The sequence below is a fragment of the Squalius cephalus genome (genome assembly GCF_949319135.1).
Source record: "Squalius cephalus genome assembly, chromosome: 4".
Lineage (NCBI taxonomy): Eukaryota > Metazoa > Chordata > Actinopteri > Cypriniformes > Leuciscidae > Squalius > Squalius cephalus.
Genome location: NC_137125.1, coordinates 22929763 through 22950824, shown reverse-complemented (window position 1 = coordinate 22950824; position 21062 = coordinate 22929763). Strand labels below are relative to the sequence as shown.

General features: G+C 37.2%; 2 protein-coding genes across 2 annotated transcripts in view; both read right to left on the bottom strand.

Moving 5' to 3' along the window:
• Positions 1-21062, bottom strand: part of LOC307157335 (uncharacterized protein) — a 625157-nt gene that overhangs the window by 90689 nt on the left and 513406 nt on the right. The gene's annotated exons all lie outside the window — the stretch shown is intronic.
• hpxb (hemopexin b) lies at positions 9686-15932 on the bottom strand. Its single transcript, XM_079869256.1, has 10 exons — positions 15765-15932; positions 15220-15242; positions 14406-14525; positions 14127-14284; positions 13743-13896; positions 13018-13233; positions 12820-12912; positions 12361-12491; positions 12061-12208; positions 9686-10010 (listed from the first exon to the last, which is right to left on the bottom strand). The coding sequence occupies exons 1-10, from the start codon at positions 15827-15829 to the stop codon at positions 9784-9786; spliced, it is 1335 nt and encodes a 444-aa protein (XP_079725382.1). The 5' UTR covers positions 15830-15932; the 3' UTR covers positions 9686-9783.

Below are 21062 nucleotides of genomic sequence, written 5' to 3'. Positions count from 1 at the left end.
TTTGTGAATGTAATGTTCATTTCTTGTTAATTTTGTTTTGAACCATCTTGTCTATGAAAGTAGAATTATGAGGGATAACATTAGTCTATTTGTACTTATTGACTTCACATATTGTGTGGAGTATACTAGTTGTTTGAAGTGAAGTTTTTCCACTTGGAGATCTCATATTTTGCCTTGTACTTGTATGACGTAACCTCTGACATTAGGCATGACTTTAACTTTTGCCTCTAGTGGCCAAAAAATAGTGTTGCAAGTGCCAGAGTGGCACACCTGAAACCAATGCAATTATAAGTACTGCTTGTGTTTGTCTGTTTGTTACCAACACCCTGATGAAGGCCAGTGGGCCGATACGTGTTGGTGTTTTTATCTTCAATGTTTTAGCCCTCTACTAATCAATAAAGGCTTTTTTTTACTTTTTTGTAACCTACTGAGTGCCTGGACTTGGATTTTTTCAAATTTTTTTGAAAATGATGGAGTGCCTCAAAGATCTGCAGGCCCTCTGCTATTTTCAATATATATGCTGCCACTTGGTAATATTATAAGAAAACATGGAATTAATTTCCACTGTTATGCTGATGATACTCAGTTATACATTTCATCACGACCAGATGAATTCTCTAAATGATCTAAGTTGACAGAATGTGTTAAAGATACAAAATATTGGATGACCTATAATTTTCTTCAATTAAATTCAGCTAAGACTGAGGTATTACATATTAGACCAAAAACCTGTACACAGAATCTCTAAGAATACAATTTGCATATAGAAGGATGTTCTGTAACTTCACCCTCTACAGTTAAAGACCTGGGAGTTATATTAGACAGCAACTTATCTTTTGAAAATCATATTACATGTTACAAAAACAGCCTTTTTCCACCTCAGAAACATTGCTAAGCTCTGGAATATGCTATCTGTTTCTGATGCAGAAAAGACCTCTAGACTAGATTACTGTAATGCATTACTAGCTGGTTTTTCTTGCATCCTCAATAAACAAGCTACAATTAGTCCAAAATGCAGCTGCTAGATTTATTACTAGGTCAAGAAAATATGATCATAACACCAATTCTTTTATCTCTACACTGTAATTCATATGGAACTTAATAGGTAACCAAAGTATTGCTACTGACCCATAAGGCCCTAAATGGTTTAGCTCCTGTGTATTAACCCTCTGATGGTTTACGGGGTCTTTTTGACCCCAAATGACTTTTGCTCAAATTAAAAAAAAAATGTTCCCTTTGTCCAAATGGTATGAAACCACCTACGGCTCTCAACACTTTCTAGATCTACAAAAAATAAAAAAAATTGGAATGATATCTGTTTTTATGTTAGCGTGACAAAAATTGTGACACTCGTGGTCTTCAGAGACCCCGCAATCAAAATTCATCATCAAAATCAGAAACAACGCAGAACACATCGACAGAAATGGCACAAATAAAGTGGCACACTTCCACCAATGCAAAAAAACATCCACAATGCTAAATTATATTGCTCATAACACGCGTGTACACACACACACACACACACACACACACACACACACACACACACACACACACACACACACACACACATATAGAGGAATACATTTTTGAGACTATAAAAACTGTTCTCTTATCATTTGTAAAATAAAATCATCCAAAATGCAGTACCACCACAAAAATAAATTGGTGACACTGACACATTGAAAATGTGCACACACACACACACACACACACACACACACACACACACACACACACACATTTGTAAGGCTATAATTTGTCAAATAAAATCATCCAAAATGCAGAACCAACACAAATATAAAGTGGTGACACCGACAATGTGTACTCACACACTCTCTCTCACACACACACACACACACACACACACACACACACACACACACACTCACAACAGGAATACATTTGTGAGGATATAAAACAACTGCTCTCTTATAATTTTTTCAAAAAAATCATGCAAAATGCAGAACCACCACAAAGAGTGAGAGAGAGAGATGACAGGATGAGACAAAACAATTTAGCACGCACACACACACACAGTCCAGTTACCAGGATCAAATAGTTTGAGGCAGACTATTTTGTCTGGTTCTGCAGATTTGCTTTGAAAACAAAGTCATGTGACTGCAGCTCAGGTATAACTGTGACTTGCATGCAGCTCACAGTTCATTCTGTTACAACATGGCGAAACAGTTCGGTCTTCAGGAGACCCTGGATTATATTTTAGACTCTAGCGATGAAGATGAAGACACCTCTGAAACAGATGAAGCTTCTGAAACAGAAGATAACCCGGTCCAAGATCCCATCGGAACGGATGAGGAAACGTCAGATGAAGAGGATGCTCATGAGGAGCCAGACACTTACCTCTCGAGAAATGGAAGCATTTGCTGGACATCACTGCCACCCCCTGCAAAATATTCAAAGACAGCACTGGATATGACCCCAGGAATAACAAGGTATGCATGTTCTCATGCTGAGAACATCAAGTCCACCTTTGAATTATTTTTGACAGAAGAAATTCAAAAGATTGTGCTTGAAATGACAAATGTGGAGGGGAGACGAGTTTATGCTGAGTGGACGGATCTGGATTTGGCAGACATTCAGGCCTTTTTCGGTGTTGTCATTCTTGCTGGGGTTTACCGGTCTAACAATGAGAACATGCAAAGTTTATGGCATCCAGATTCTGGAAGGGCAATTTTTGGTGCAGTTATGACTTTGAAAAACTTCCAGAAAATATCAAGGGTCATCAGGTTTGATGACAAGCAAACAAGAATTGCTCGACGTGCTACTGATAAATTAGCAGCAATCCGACTGGTCTGGAACAAATGGGTTGAACGTCTGCCGATGATGTTCAATCCTGGCCCAAATGTCACTGTGGATGAGTGCCTGGTGCCGTTTAGAGGGCGCTGTCCATTCAAGCAATACATACCTAGTAAGCCAGGGAAATACGGCATAAAAATCTGGGCTGCGTGTGATTCTGAAACGAGTTACGCCTGGAAAATGCAAGTCTACACGGGCAAGTCTGTGAGTGGACAGCCGGAAAAGAACCAGGGGATGAGAGTTGTGCTTGAAGTCACCGAAGGCCTGCGGGGTCACACAGTCTTCTGTGACAATTTTTTCACTTCACATGCCCTTTCCCAGGAGCTGCTAAAAAGGAGAATCACAATGGTCGAGACAATTTGAAATAATAAGCCAGAGCTCCCACCTGCCCTGCTTGCAACAAAAGACAGAGCTCAATATTCTTCAATGTTTGCCTTCACAGAGACACAGTCCCTTGTGTCTTACTGTCCGAGAAAAAGGAAAAATGTGCTTTTGCTTAGCACACTGCACAGGGACACCTCAGTGAGCAGCAGAGACGACAAGAAGCCACAGATCATCCTGGATTACAACAAATCCAAAGGAGGAGTGGACAACCTGGATAAGGTATTTATTTTTTTATTTTTTGTGTATTTTCTATTTTTATTGAAATGTGAATAGTAGTTATAAAGTGAGTGTCATATTTATTTTGCAATCAAACAGCATTTGAACTGTGTGTGTTTGTCTGTGTTTGTAATATTGCAGATGGTGGCCACTTACACCTGCAAAAGAAAGACAGCTCGTTGGCCGCTGGTGATCTTTTACAATGTGCTTGATGTCTCTGCACTGAATGCCCACGTGCTTTGGTCTAAAATCTGTCCAGAATGGCACGCAGGGAAAAGCTACAGGAGAAGGCTATTCCTGGAGGAGCTCGGAAAAGCTCTGGTGGCTCCGCTAATGGAGAAGCGACAGAGCCTTCCACGCACCCCAGCCTCTCTCCGTTTCCTGAAAAAAACAAAAAGTTCTCTGGAGGTGGAAAATGAAGCTTCCACCTCGCATTCAGGAGAAACCCCCAAGAAAAGGAAAAGATGCTTCCTCTGTTCCCGTAACGAGGACCGTAAAACAACAGTGATGTGCCAAACCTGCTCCAACCCCGTCTGCAGAAGTCATGTGGTTTACCATACTTACTGCCTGCAATGCATTGACGCATAAACACCTGCATTGCACTGTAAATGAGACTGTATGAGATGAAACCACCAATTATTGTTCCTCGTTGTTTGATTTTTTCCCCATTTACTGATTTCTTTTGCTAAATTTTATCTTTTTACTGCTTTATTTGCTCACTTGTTATTGCGGTTCAGTTCATGTGTTCATATGTAATATAACTGTTCATTTCTGTTCATTTTTGTTCTGTTACAGTTAGTAACTGAAATGTTGATTAAAATTGTAGAATTATATTAAAAATAGATATTTGAAATAAATGATAAAATCTTAAGACTCCAACATTTCTCTTTGTAACATTTTGTTCAGGTTTGATTCTAATCATAATGTAACATTATTGAAAAACTGGGGTTTTTTCAGTACAAAAAATACTAAACTTTGACAAAAAATATTTTATTTTTGTTATAATTGTGATTTTATAATATTTAGATATGAATCCAACTGAATCCAACTTGTGAAAAGATATCTTTCAGGTAGTCAAATAGCAAATAGCATATAGTGGAGCTCTATAGCCATCTAGTGGTTAAAGTGATTTTTTTTTTTTTTTTTAAACTGCATTTTCCAAAAAATGGGTATAAATGTTACATTAAATCATTTAAAATTATCCATGTTATCCCCATGAATGAAAGTTAGAAATCTGGGTCTTTTATAAAGTGAATTTTACATCAAATGCAGTTTTTTTGTAAAAAGCCTATTTAAATAAATGTTTATTTATTTATTTATAAAACTTTAAAAGATATCATAAATCCTCCAAAAACTGCACAAATGTTGAGTAAAAACATTAACAAACAGAGTAAAATTACATTTGTAAAAAAAAAAACCTATTATCTTGTTAAAAAATTAAATGTTATTGTCTGGGGTCTCTGGAGACCCCAAAATCCACAAGTGTGGACATAAAAGTAAACCATCAGAGGGTTAAACTAATCTTCTATCACCTTACAATCCATCCCGCTCTTTAAACTCTGGGCTTTTGATAGTACCTAGAATATCTAAGTCCACTAAAGGAGGGAGAGCGCTTTCACATTTGGCTCCTAAACTCTGGAATAGCCTTCCTGATAATGTTCGGGCTCAGACTCACTCTCCCTGTCACGAACTGCTCCAAGACACGAAGGTGGAGAATCCAAATGCAGATTTATTTAAGGGGTAATCCAAAGACCAGGCAAGGTCAAACACAGACAGGCAGTCTGTACAAACAAACAAACTAACAAAACAGGCAGGGGGCAGAGGCAAAAGAGTAATCCAGGGAACAGGGCAAGAAATCCAAAACCAAGAGGCAAGAGAGACAAGAAAACCAGGAGACAAGAAAACCAGGAGAATGCTCGGAATTGCAGTGTGACACTAAAACAAGACTTCGCAGTGAGTGATGGGGTGAACCAGGCTTATATGGGGTGAACTAAACAAGATAATGAGACACAGGTGAATGTAATCAGTGATGATGAGTCCGGGCAGTGAGTTCTGGGAAATGTAGTTTGTGAGTGAAACATGATAGTCTGGTGTGGAGTGCCCTCTGGTGGCTCTCAAGGGCACTCCAGCTGGTGACCGTTACATAGCCCCCCCTCAAAGGAGCGGCTTCCCTGGTTTCCTGTGTCTTGGTTTTTGGATTTCTTGCCTGTTCCGTGGTTTACTCTTTTGCCTCTGAACCCTACCTGTTTTGTTTGTTTCTTTGTTTATTTGTTTGTTTGGACAGCCTACCTGCGTTTTGACCTATTGCTTGTATATTGGATTACATGTCTGGATTGCCCCTTAACCCTCTGGGGTCTGGGGTGTTTTTGGGGTCCTTGAGATGTTCTGACATGCCCTGACATTTGTGCTTTTTTCAGTTGCTTATAAACATATTAATGGCAAAGGTGTAAATTCACTCTATTTAGCACAAACAGGACTACCATAATATGTGAGCCACATGTATGTACATGTTTTCATTTTTAAAAGAATAATGTTTATGCATGGTTATTGAAAAAACTAAAAATTAAAGTTTCTGAAATAAGGCCACAAAACACATACTAAATATGTGGCAATAAGACTTTTGACTAATGGATGTCATCGCCTAGAGTTTTTTCTTCAAAATGATGTGAAAATCATCCTGCCTAATCATTCACAAAAAAACGATACATTGATTTTAGTTTTGTGAAACACTTTTAGTTTGGAAAGCCAATATGCGGATGGGGCGTAAACGCTCCAACAGCATCATGCATATGTAGTAGTTCACACCTGGTGAGACTACGTCCCTGCATACTTAATGAGCCATTCATTCAGGTGTGTCACCTATAGCTAACTTAAATATACAAGCTTCATAAAAATGATCATTCTAGGAGAAAATTTCAGATGGCATTTAGAGGCTTTTGCATCTGAACTCTTCATATATACACACACACATATATATATGCATGCACATACATACTTTATAATCTTTTCAAAACTAGTCAACGTCTTTCAAAACTAAAGTATACATTTTATCATACGTATTTCAAAGTAAAGGATTCATTAGTTAGTTGATGACTTTATTTTTGACAAAACACATACAGTATATATTCCTCATCTCAGTATAGCAATAGAGTTTGCTAAAAGCTGTTCATTCAATACAGCAGTATTTGAAAATCGATCATATTTTGTAAAATTACATTTATATTTGCATTTATGTCAAAACCTAGACACTTTTAAACATCAAAAGGACATTTATTAATATGTATTCGTGTCAAAATGACAAATAAACAGATTTTCCTATTCAATTTTGCATGGAAACGCTTCCAAGACGCTTGCGTGTCGCGTGAAAAATAGGCGTCGGTTCTATTTCTAGAATGCACGCGTTTTCCACGCTGCTCGTGCCGCGCCTGAGACGCGCGTCTCACACAGGCAGTATGCAAACTCTAAACTGTTAACATGGGAGCCGAAATAAAAACGGACACGCCACGCAGCTGAGACTTACGCCACGCATCCAGTGTTTCACCGGCCTTATCCAGCGGATGTGGGCGTTTCACAGGTTTGTATGGATCGCCTCACATTTGCGTTTGAATAGCGCGGTCTCCGTAGGCGGAGTCACATTAAAACTTAATTAGCTGAGATGAGAACGACTGACATCTCTCTCTTTACATACATATTATATAAACTGTGAATATTTGTTTTTTATAAAAATTACTTCATTTGAAAGAAGAGAATTCAAGCTTCATGCCTGTGTGACTGTATGCCTGTTTGACTGAGTATTCGCTGAGTTACAGTTCATTTTCGGACGCGTTTCAGAATTGACTTCACTGACGGAGAGTAGGCAGAACTCACATCATGTTTATTTTTCTTTATTTGGCGAAAAGCACAACACTTTGTTTTTATTATGAGCATACACAAAAAAAAATACACACTAAACAGGATCGATTGATGTATAACACAAGCATATAAGATAAAAATTATTATTATTTTATTTATTTTTTGCACTCATACGGAAAAAAACGAGCCTATCGCGCCGGCGCGATAGCCGACCTCAGGGGGTTAATTAAAGCTGCAGTTGGATCTCAACCTTCGTGTCTCGGAGCAGTTTGTGACAGAGGGAGTGATAATAGTCTGGTGTGGAGTGCCCTCTGGTGGCTCTCAAGGGCACTCCAGCTGGAGACCGTTACACTCCCAGTTTAAATCTAGATTAAAGATGCATCTCTTTAGCCCAGTGGTTCTCAAAGTGTGGGGCGCGCCCCCCAGGGGGGGCCCAAGGTTACTGCAGGGGGGGCACGGGAGATCAGTAAAAAAAAAAAGAAAAAAACAGCCGCTACATTACTACGGCGTTCAAGTGCGTGAAAGCGGTTAACACTCTGCCTTTATAAACCGGCAACGAATGGCAATTACACAGAATCGTTCTTCTTCAGACCGTTGGAACAAGCCCAACATAGAAGTTGCTCGCCATAGAAAAACACCTCTTCAGCGGACCGAATCACAAGCTGCTATTGTGAACGAAAATATGCCGTCCCGCCCCTCCGTGTTCGGCGATCAGGTTTTTCATTCTTGCGCAGCTTGTTTAGTAACTTAACGGGTGGCTCTTTTCCATTCCGTGTGTGTGTGTGTGTGTCGGTGCGCGTTCTGCTCGGTTCTTAACGGCCCAAACGTTCCAATCATGTACCGATCACGCACTGGAAAAGCAAAGTCTGCTCAAATAACGTGAAATTTCTGAAATTGCTGAGCTGGTATGAAATGACCTGCTCTGATCACATGCTCTGGTAATAATAGCTTTGTATGACTATACTTTATTTTGATAATTAGTCAAAAAATAAATCTGTTAAATCTGAGTATGTTGTATAGAACTGAATGAAGAATAATATATTGATATATTGATGTTTAATATTTTAATATAGGGCTATTTTCTGTCCAATTTGTGTGGAATTGGACCCCCCCCCCCAATTGGTTTAATTTAATTAGTGATTCTACGATAAATATTGTATGATGATTCTTATAAATATTGATGATTACAAGTTTGGGGGAAATGTAATTAATTGTGATTAATTAGTTATTTTTTTAATCGATTCCCAGCCCTAATATATATTTTTCTAAAGGTTTAAAGGGGGGCGCGACCAAAAAAGTTTGAGAACCACTGCTTTAGCCTAACATTCATATAATGCATCTCCTAACTTTATACAGTTATAGCAGATCAAATGTACATGATTATCTTTACTTAATGTAATGTTTACGTAAACATTACATTAACAGCAGCTACATTAATTATTTTCCATTTGCTTCTCTGTTTTATCTCGGGATGCCCATCCTGAGGTAACTAGAGTGTATGTCAGCTCCAGTTTGGATCCAGCCTATTATGAAGACTTCAGATGCCCAACACCTGTGAAGAGACAGTGCCAACTCCTGCGAAGACTTCAGATGATGCAAACTCTGAATCAACATGCACCAATGCTATATTTTCTAAATGTCGTAATCATCTGTTAACAAACAAGTATTCATTACTTCAATGAGCTCATTGTATCTTGCATTAACTTACATTGTTTAAATTAATACACTTTTAGCTAACTGTGATTTTTTTTTTTATATGTTCATTTCTGAAATACATAACAGACAGTTGCCTCTGATAACAGATCACTCTAAATTGTAATATGGACTCATGCACTTTCTGTAAAGCTGCTTTGAAATTATGTGTATTGTGAAAAGCGCTATACAAATAAATGTGAATTGAATTGGATTTCTATCAATATTACGATTGTTAAGATTGTTTGCCCCTAAGGTGATTTGATTCTATGCTGGCTCTCAAAGGTTAACTGTTTGTGATATTTTCCACAGATATTTATCTATCTCTCTTTCTTTACTTTTCGTTATTCTGTTTTTATGTATTCCTTGTTTAAGTGTAGTCATATGTATTTGTAGTTTCATTTATTAAACACCATTATACGCTTGATTGTCTCTGTTGCTCCTCACCGATCAGTCACTTAATGTTTTGATTTTGATGAATGTTTTTGATTTTTAGCAACAAGCTTTTATACTGTTGAGTACTTTAGTTAGTAATCTAATAGAACAGAAAAGTTTTTCTTCATGACAAGAAGAAGACTTTCTTGAGAGTTGATAAGAAGATCGTACTGTCGGTTCGGTGGATGAACAGATTTGTTGATTTTAAGCTAATTTGCAACAAATATGAAAGGATACAATTTTTTTTACCATACTAACACCCTGAGTGGACAATGAAGATTCAAAGATATGCCAGACAAGTGTCATTTTTATTAGCACAATAATAGATGCAGCTAAATTATTAGCTTATAAAAATGACTTATCAGAAGCTGTTGCCTTGCCTAGTCTTTATTCTACACAGCCAAATGTTTTTGGAGAGATCTTTTGTGGTTGAGGTTTGATTTTGCCCAGAGCTAGAATCATTGGGCTTCCATATGAATAGTATTCTGGTCCAATAAACACCTTCACACCATCAGCATCACAGAAGCCGGCATCAATTTTAGGGAAGGGAATAGGCATCTCCTTTTTAACAACTCGGGGTGTGGCCGCAAGATCAACTTCATACATCTTTTGACCTGAGGAGAAAAATCAAACAATTGTCATGTTGGGAACTCCGAGACACTTACTTACATAAACACAGTTCTTTGATAACATATGTGAGGTATCTCACTATGGGAAATGCCTCGAGTGTGAGCAATCCTGGAAGCACTATATGCCCCGTGTCTGTCAGTTGACAGACCAATTCATTCTCAGCATATCTCTTCTCCTTACAACTACAAGAAGGGAAGTGTGGAAGTGTCAAAAGGGGACCTGAGAAGGGGAGTGCATTAAGGACCACAGACAGATCTCATGGCGCAATCAGTAACTTTGAAACCCTGTTCAAATGCAGCGCACCAACCTACATATGAGTAGATGTTGACCTGTGGTTTTCTTGTCAATCCCCAGATGACACACATAAATTGTGGCAAGATAAACCTTAACTGTTGAAAAGGTTCTGCCCTTATCCAACAGTTCCTGCAGAAAACAACACATCTGCAACTGAACAGAGGAAAAAGACAATGTGTCTGTGTGCGCACCACTGCTCAAAAACATTCCATTTCCGATCATATGCAGTGTGTGTTGAAGCCACTCTCGCATTCAGAATAGTCTCAATCACCCTTGAAGGCAAACCTGTAACCCTCAAGTTTTATTTCTCATGGTATTCTCTTCATCCTCCTCCAAATCCTCTTAGTTTAGCAGCCACCCATATGAGGATTTGCTGAGGATAGCTTCCAGATAGGATCTTCACAGGGAAGAGCGAGAATGAAGTAGGGACCACTAGCTGTGATATATATTAGGGAGGCGGGCCTCTCACATCACTGTGGTGATTGGCCTGTCAGCTGACAGACGTGGTGTAATTGGTGCTTCCAGGTTTGGTCACGCCTGAGGCGTTTCCCATAGTAAGATATCATACGTATATTTGAAAGAGAACCAAATGCAATAATTTAATATTTTTTAATGACAAAAATACCAGGAGCAAGGAAATGGGAAACACAAGGAAAACAGAGCCATGCTCACCAAAGAGACAACCACGAATGGACAAGACCTGACAAGGAACATTGAAAACACAAGGGCTTATATACACTCAAGGGTAATTGTCTAACAAGACACAGGTGCACACAATGGACCCTTTTTACTGTGATGACATGTTTCCAGTTATCACCATCACAAATTTAGTTACGTTTTTCATATTTTCAATTAATTTACTTTTATAACGCTATACTTTGTGTTATATTACCTTATATTACCTTGAGTATTTCTAATACACAGCTGAGGAAGTCTTGCTAAGTTTCTCATCATTCTCTTTTCTGACTGCTGTAATTAATCTCCATATTTTTCCCTGTTTTAAAAAAGTAATGGAATTGCTGTCATGGATTTTTCTTTTAATATGGGATATTCTGATATTGATATTTTGTTGTCTCCAATTCACCACTATATACGTTTACCCAAAAATGACAACTTCTGCTTCTGAGTACCCCCGGAAATGTGAAAAGGCTTCAAGAACAGGAACTAGAAGCAAACTAAAAGTCCACTAAGGCTGTCCCTGCCTGTTCTGTCACTCCACAGAGACCTTCTTTGAGTTCCCTGTGTTCCCTGCCTATATAGTGTTTTGCCACCTCCACGTCATATTCTGCCTGTGTTTGCTGTTGTTTCAAAAATTTTAGTTTGTTTCTTGTTCCTATTTCTCCCTTGTTAATCCTTGATTGTTTCCAGGAATGTCTTGTTAGTCAATTACCCTTTTTGTATGCAAGCAATTGTTTCCTGTATTTATTGTATGGTCTTGTCAATTTCATTACCATTTAGAGATACATAGTTCTGTTTCCGTGGTTTCTTTGTTTTCTCCTTGTTTTGTTATTTAATTATTTAATTGCATTTGGATCCTCTGTCTCATCTCTGAGAATGTTACAGCATTATTGCATGACAGTAAAGATCTAGTTAGGAATCACTCTCTAGGAAGTGAAGAGGACATTCAATTTAAATGCTTATTAGTATTACATCCTTCGCTCATCTTGTCCTCACAACATCTAAATACTGTATAGGTAAATGGTGATGAATAATCTGATGAAAATTACATATTATTCCTACCTTGTATAAAGTGTACAGTGTGCTGTTTTGGACACAAAAATGCTGCATCCACAGGACCATCGATCCCTAGTTCTTCCTTCAGAGGTTTAGGGTAGCCCTCTATGAGAGTATAATGGACTGCCGACTTGTAGATATAGACTTGACCACCCTATTTGCGCAAAACAAAATAATCTGTCACCACATGCTGAACACTGCATCTTTAAAATTGTAAAAATGAAAGAAAAGGCTTTGAAATGTCAGGCTAAAATAATAGCAATGGAAATCTATTTAAACCTTAGGTTCTCTTAAGTTTTATTTTACCTGGATGATGTACATATTATCACCATAAGAAAAAACAGCATCCACTCCACCAGAGATTTCCTTCCATAACCTTGAAATAGGGAAATGGTGACTGCCATCTCGGTGTGTGTCCAAACGCAAGTACATTGCATCTGTAAGTATAGTATAGTTATATTGTGCTCAAACTTTAGATTATGGTTTTATTCTAACTATTAACTACAACTTTTGCCTCAGTAAACTCAATTACTGCTTTTTAATAGTTAGTAAGGTAGTTGTTAAGTTTAGGTATTGGGTAGGATTAGGCAATGTAGAATTTGGTCATGCAGAATAAGCCATTAATATGTGCTTTATAAGTACTAATAAACAGCCAATATACTAGTAATATGCATGCTAATAAGGAACCAGTTCATAGTGAGAATTGTTAAGTAGAAGTTTCACATATTAAAAGAAGAAAACAGATTGCAATAATAGTGTATTTACCATGGAATGCATAGGATCTCCCTTTATCATCTGTGGTGATAGCATGCAGCTTGACCTCACTGCAGCGTAGCGTTTTTGCACCACCTCCATGACCTAAGGAACGATTTCAACTAGACATCAAGTCAAAAATTCAAGGCAAAATGAGATATAATAGAGATATACTAACAGAAAAGCAGAAAACAGAACTAATTGACTCACCAAATCCTTCACCGCACCTCATGAAGTAGTTTCGGGCATCCTTAGGATATGTTCCTGTCACCTCCCCAGAAACAGGATGGAATCTAGTGAAGTTGTAACCATGGAAACAGTAATAGTGCTCTAACCAGCGAAAGGCAGATGTGCAGTTTGGCAAGTGAGTCCACATCTTCTTCTTAACTGTCTTCGTCTTGATGTCATAGCTGTAAGTTTCGTTTCCTGCAGAGGTTTATTGTGTTATATATTAATGTGCAAATCACACTCTATACTCTAAGCAAGGCACCAAATTCGGAAACACTTTATTTTGATTGTCCCTTTTGAACATTTTGGTGACTATAAATAACTTTTCAACTACATGCCAACTAACTTTCATTAGAGTATTAGTTAGACTTTTTGCTTAATATCGGCTCTTTATGATTTAACTCTTTATGATGGTCCTCCAACAGACATTATACTGATATTGGTAACTTTGCAATTACATATCAACTTATTCTAACCCTAACCCTACCAGTTAGAAGACATGTAGGTGTAACGTTACTTATAGTGAACAGAATGTGTTAAAGGCACTATCAAAATAAAGTGAACAAACAAAATCTGTGCACACAACACTAAGGTATACCCATAATAGGTGTATTCTGAGTATATAATAGCTTTATAAAGCCACCCAATATTTAAATAATTAAATTGTAATTGTTGATATGTATGTAGAGCATATGTGATTCAATAACCTTTGAAGAACAGCACTGAATCAGTAATGCATTCTCCTTTGTGACACTCAACAGCAGCATCTAAGTGGCTGGGGATACCAGGAAACTCCTGCTGTATCTCCACAGGGTAGCCTTTCTCAAGGGTGTGGTTGTAAAAGCTAAAGACTTTGTCATTCTTAATAGAAAAATAGAAAATACTCATCAGCATCAAACTGCATGTCTATGGTTGTTATATTATAGACGTATGCTTGGGTTTGCACAGTGTGAACACAAATATTTGAATAGTTCCTAGCTGTGCAAAGAACAATTAAAGTTGATTTCAAATTGTTTTGATAAAGGTACTTTCTGTATGGAAACATTCATGAGACAGCTGGTGATGTACTAGATGTAACTCATAAAAAGCACCAGAAAAAAGTAGATGTGGTCATGAACACTGGCATTATCTTGATGGTGCATGCGGAAGGCTGCATCAACATGACCCAGGTGATGATAGTCGTCCAGTTCTTTGAAGATGCTGCTTGAGAGCTGAGCTGATCCAAAGAAACCTTTCCATAAATGGTCACCTAAATATGAATAATTAAAATCAAGAAAGCTATATTAAATTTAACTCGACCTGGCATGGCCATATAAGGACATTTCTAATACATGGTGTGGAATAATAAAAGATGAATGATCAAAGTAGACCTTTGAAAAAGAAAGTGTTTCCTTTTTCATCGGGAGTAATGGCATCAAACTCAATGCCTTTACACCGGTCAGGTTTGGCATCATGGTGCTCCTCCCCTTTAGGATGTTCCTCAGGGGCATCTATGATGATATGATTACATGAATTTATCATTCATGACATCTAGAGCATGCAGTAGTCCTTGCACACCGAGTCTGAGTATTTATTTTTTTAACATGTAAAAAATTCGGACGAGAATTTCTGACTCAGTGTGCAAGGACCTTTAAGGTCTTCCACACTGCCTCCAAAACTTTCATCCATCATAAAAAAATTCGGATCGGGAACGTCCAAACATTTTCCACGTTTTTCGCATCCATAGCAAGCATTTTGAGAGGTGTTTTGACAATTCAGAGCCACCATACAAGGGAACCTTGATGAAGAGTTGGAACTCTCCTTCCTCTTTACGCAATCTCAGGATTGAATGGACCCAATTTTGTTTCCTTCTTTTTCAGAAGAGAGAGGACGAGAAAATCATCTTCACTGCATGAGGACTCCATTTTGTATTGTTTTGTGATTTTTTTTAAAAACTAATATAATTAATTCGCATGGAACTCAATGTCCAAGGTTTCTGTGCATGGTGAATTTCTGGGATGACAAATACAAAGAAACGCATACGAAATTTTCAGACACAGTGTGCAAGGACCTTAAGTATACTGCCATTGCACATCCAATCTGTAATCAAACATAACACATTTAACCCTTAACATAACATCAGTATAATAATATATTAATAGTAAAAGCCTCCAGTGTGAAAATACGATAGATTTTTATGCTTACCTTTCATCATGACATCATGGTGCCTGAAATAAAGAAAGCCGTTTCAGAGATTTAAGCTTTTAAGCTATAACTATAGGCTGTATGAGTGTATAAGCCATAAAACTAACATGAATTAAGCAAGGACAATTTGTATCTAAAGTGCATGTTTTAGCAAACTGCTGCCTACTGATGAAATATTAAGGTATTTCTGGAAGGCAGCCACATAAATACAAATGCTGATGTGGACTTTAATCAGTCAGTATCTGTGTTATTGATTGTTCTGCAACAGCACAAACAACGATGGCCCAAATTTAAGCTTACAAGCGAACAGAGGTTGATGGAAATATACTGGTCAAATTTGTCCTAAAATAGCTTTTACTAATCACATTTATTCTGCAGAAAGCTAAGTATATACAAGTGTTTTACTATATGTAAGCCAGAGTGCTGTGATTAAACTAATACTTATTTGTTCCAATGCATTTGAGGATCTTTAGAAAACTAAAGGCTGTTTTGGATCTATTTGCAGTCTTTTCTAGATAGAATGTGATATTGTATCAGATACTTACGCTGGAGCGGCATTGCTCAGAGCTAGAGCCAAGCATACACACAGGGAAAGAAACAGCGCTGTCATGATGAGCTGTCCAGGTTAGCTGAAAAGGCACTGAAGTAGGGACTACATCGGGCCTTTATAGTGGTGCTCTCAGTGGGTGGATGCGTTGAATGTTGGAGTGTGAGCTGTAATCCTTTGGTAAACATGACCAAATTTACTGACAGAGCTGGCCAGAACAGGGGAGAAGATTCCATTTTTACGAAATCCACATTTAAGAAAATAAATTATCAATCCTGTTAACCCTTTTGGCTGTGTTGAAAACCCTATAACACTTGTGATGTTCCCGGTCAAACAATTGCTTATAAATCTCTCCTTACGCTCCGTTTTCACCAAATATTAGATTCAATCTTTTTGTGAAGCTTGTTTTCTTTCAATAATGACAGGTTTTGTATTTATTTTTGGAACTGATCGATTGTATGCCTTGTTTATCTGAGCTTATGTACCTCAGTTTTTGAGTGAAAAAAAAAAAAGCATTATTTGTGGATAATTTTGTCAATTTTACATAAAATGTGGAAAATTCCACTGTTTATCACAATAGTTAAACATTAACCAGGAAAAGTTTTGAAATGGTTTTATTTTGTACAAAAAGGTACAAAGTCACACTTGCGGGGTTCCCGTCACAAATGACCAGCCTACAAAAAAATAGCTTTGTTGTGAAACTGCCAAGATTTAAATTCCATAAGAAATGGGATAACCTTTCACAGGTGAGAATGTGGTTTTTAGCTTTTTAAATGTATTAACTTAATATTACAGGACTGAGCTATGGTACTTTTTTAATGTTTTTAATTTTACTATGGTAACTTTTTATGTTATGTTAGCTGACGCCCTCTTGTTGTATTGTGTTAGTTTAGCAAAATCATCTGCTTAAGTCTATTGCAGATATAGATATTCTTACATGTGCCTAACTACGGCAGCAGACGGTCAGTCAACTTGCTCTTGAATTAGGGTGCACACCTGGTTATTTTTCTGTTTCAGGACAGTGGATGTGATTTTGCAGGACAATGCGGGACACGTGTGTCAGAGATAAATGTACTACTATTATACTATGTAAATATTGATTTACATTAGTTGGAAAGCCTATTTGCCATCAGGTTGTTTTTTTTTTTTTTTTTATTTACAAATCAAAAATTCCATCGAAAACTGGAAACCATTAGTAGCTCAAAATAATTATTGACTAAACTATATACCTTATTAATATCTACAGATACAATATTCTAAATTCCAGTTAAGAAATTGGAAAAGGACCTAAACATAAACACAGATATATATTTTTGGAGACAAGTTTGTATCAGCACATTTAGTTGGAGTAGAAACCCTAAAATACCAAAATATATTTTATATAGAATACATTTAAAACAATATAAAATTTCTAAAATGGGTACGGCAGATTCTGACAAATGTATTCACTTCACTGCACACTCAATATTCCAGATGATTATCTTCCTGCACTTTGGTCCGGTCTAGGGGTGTCGCAATATACCGGTATTGACGATAATCGTGATATTCAAAGCATGAAATATCGACATCGTGTTAATTTAGAGCAATACAATATACCGGTATTGGCGATATTGGCGTTTTCTAGACGCAGCGCTCGTCCGCGCCCGCGCAGCTAGAGTGAAACACTCTGTCCACACCCGAAAAAAGTAAGCTGAGCTCGCCGGTATTAACAACAGAGTTCTTCGGCTTCAAAGAAAACAGCACATTAGAGGTGGTCGCACACCGGACTAGAAGCGCAGCTTCACGTCTTTAAAATTCGAACACATTCTGTATGAGTGTACACACACCGGACGAGAAGCACAGCGCGGTTCTATTCGGCGTCTGTCCGCGGCGCCCAGCAACGGCTCAGGACCTTGTTCAAAATCCTGCCGCGACACAGAGCGCAGAAAAAAAGTGTTCAGATCACAGACTCAGCAACTATTGTATTTACTTGTACAGTATAATCATAACATAGTACAGACATTATCTCAATTCCATAATGTCCTTAAACATAATGATATTGCTGGTGGCCAACTGAGAAAGTGCGTGTCCGGTGTGCAATACCTCGAGTTGTCATAGACGCGACGCGGCTATTATTTTACTAGTCATCATGGAATGGGAAACGTGACATTAACTGTTAACAGGGGGTTTCTGTGTTCATATATTTAATAAAGGGTGATTAGGCCTATTAAAATTAAGAACCCCGTTTTCTTTACTCATCTTATTTTTGTATTTGTTGGGGATATTTGGGAATATTTAATTTAATTAATCAATCAACGATACTATTGATCAGCATTACCAAACGTGGACGTTCCACTAGAAACAAACATTGATGTATTGTTTTATTACTGTGAAGCTGCTTTGATACAACCTATGTTGTGAAAAGCGCTATATAAATAAACTTGACTTGACTTGACTTGACTTGTATTTGCACTTGTTTTTTTTATTCAAATCTGCTATCTGCATCATGACTTTATTGGCGCTGGTGCAACAACAGATTTAAGAGCTTTTTAGTTCTTCAGGAAACCTTCAGACAGTGTTTGGCTTCAGTTTGAAACAAGATAAACTTCAAATGCTTGTCTTCCTTCACAAAAATTTGCCATAGATTGAGTACGCAAGAAGTAAAAATGCATGTGCCTTGTGTTTATCAGTATCCTTATGTTTGTTGGGTAAAAAAGAAAAACTATATAAACAAAGTAAAAATTAATTTGACTGATAACTACCCCCCCCCCCCCCCCCTCCCCCCTATTCTATAGATATCGCGATATATCGATATCGTGAATTCTTTTGGCCACAATAACCGTGGTGTGAAAAATCTAACATCGTGACAGCCCTAGTCCGGTCCATCAATTACTCCATTTCGGAAAGATGTTACTGCTAAACTATGTTTATTTAAACTACAAAAACCCTGCAACTCTATTATTATGTCTCTTAGGTGACCATTCACAAATAAAACCCACGCCAGATTACGCAACCCCTAATCTTTAGTTAATCAACAATTTTAAACTGGAAAAATAAAAACAGAATCTCTGTTACACAATGGCAAAAATTATTAAGAGACTAAATTAATAATGAAAAATGGATAGTCATATTCAAACACATATCTGAATTCAAACAACTGTATGGCTCCATTGTTCTTTTTAAAATATTACATTACCCTGACTTGTGAATTAATGCCCCTATTGAATACATACTCTTATTATGTACAAATAAGTGTACATATCTGCAGTGAAACATTTTCAAAATAGTTTTTTGAATATTATAATAATATGCTTTTTTTATTATTATTATTATCTGTTTTTTTTCTTATTTCCCCTGTTTATGTGTACGTGTGAAACTCTTTGAATGATCTCATCTAAGCTTCTATTCTCTCTATCTTCATGTAGAATTAAAGGTACCATATGCTTTTTTTCCTTCTTTTTTTGCCACACCATTGTTGCCATTACTGTTACATCACAATTCTTTTTTATTGTTATTATTTGTATTCAGTCTTTTACTATTAATTAATAATCATTAATTTATTTACTCTCTGGCCATTCTTCAGTACATCATTATTCATTTAACATCTTCAATTTATTTATTTATCCTTTATTATTTTCCTCTTTCTCTTTATAATTTTCTTTGTTTCTCTCTCACACACTTTTTCTCTCTCTCTTTCCTCTTCTAATATCTCTCACAATGAAGAGATAAAGATTTTTACAACAATGAATTGCTCCATCTCTCTTTTTTCCTTGCTTTCTATTTCCCTCTCTCCACCTCATTTTCAGTCATTCTTTTTATACATATCTCTCTTCTCAACATCTCTTTCTGTCTAACAATTCGCATTTTACTAAATATAAAATAAATGTTTTTGTAAATAATATTTTACTTTCTTATATATTTTAGGTTACCATTATTATTTTACCCCCGCAGTCTATTACAACCGCGGTGGTAAAAAACTGCCACATCATGTCACCTTTGCCATGCTCCTATTCTATAAAAATGGTTGTACTCTTTTTGCTAGTGAGAATCTCTCTTTAATTGGTCTGATGTAGAAATGCAACGACATGTCAACGTAATTGATTGCATAAATTAGTCAGTCGATTTGGTTTTAGGGTCACGGATTTGGTATGTGCTGTGTTCAGGAGGAAAAAGGACTGCTGTCAAATAAAATAAATAAAATAAGAACAAATTGTTGTCTTCAATAAACCATATTATAAATGCAGGGCAATGCATTTTCCCCATAAATGTTTCCAAATTATTCAGTGCCCTTTTCTACTCCTGCATTATATCCACCATATGGTCCATTTGTTTATCCAGGTCATGTCTTTCCAATGGCGTTATCATCATCAATTAGTCAAGTTCCTTTGACACCTCCAGTTCAGATTAGACCACAAGGATCCAGTCCAGGCTCTAGTCGGCATGCTTCAATCATGGAGTCAGGATGAAGGGGCGAAAGAATTGGCATGTACCTCTCATGTTCACCAGCTTTTAAGTAAACTTCCAGCACATCATGTTTCCAGTTTTGCTAGACATGCTCGAACTGTTAATCTGAATGTTTCTTATAATTTGGTGGATTTTGCAAAATGGCTGGAGAAGGAAGCAGATTTTAGATTTTAGATTTCAGTCAAAGGGGGCAACAAAGTTTCAAGTAAGAGAAGAGAGACCTCCCGGATCTCTATTCTCTATTCCTGCGGCCACCTTCCTCTAGTAAAGTTGTAACCCCCACAGTAGAATGATCTCACCTTCGTATAGCAAACAAGTAGACCCCCTACCCTTCTATGGTAATCAAGCCCATCACCTGAGTCTGAGTCCAAAATTCAAACAGTTTGATGTAGATGCTAACAGAAAATTGATCCTCGATCATGGTTGTTGTTGGAGATGTGGTCAGACACATTGTTCATCCAAGTGTGATTTGAAGAGACATTGTCCCTAAAAAAAAAGAGTCCTGCATGAAGTCAGTGTTCGTAAACCTGAATCTGGGATATTCTACTTAAGGGTGCATTCACACCTGCCTTGTTTGGTTCGATTCCCTTGGTGCAGATCTTTTGGGCAGGTGTGAATACAGCAGAATAAAGTTTTGACCAAAAAAGCTTTTATAAAAAGATAAACCTCACATATTTCAGCCTTTAAATCATTTTTATAAAAAGAATGAGTCTAAAAAGATAAATTAACGTTACTGACATTTACAATGCACTTTAGCTTATCTTTTATTATTAATAGTAAAATTCGGTCCGATTTTCCTGTGGCGTCTGTCGTTGCTATGCAACTGTGCACTGCGCTCTCCACAATGACAAAG

Excerpts from the sequence above, each read along its gene's own strand:
- hpxb (XM_079869256.1), bottom strand. The coding sequence starts at position 15,829 with ATGACAGCGCTGTTTCTTTCCCTGTGTGTATGCTTGGCTCTAGCTCTG. Across the intron at positions 14,285-14,405 it reads AAACACTTTCTTTTTCAAAG|GTGACCATTTATGGAAAGGT; the intron begins GTCTACTTTGAT and ends ATTCATATTTAG. Across the intron at positions 12,913-13,017 it reads GAGGTGCGGTGAAGGATTTG|GTCATGGAGGTGGTGCAAAA; the intron begins GTGAGTCAATTA and ends ATCGTTCCTTAG.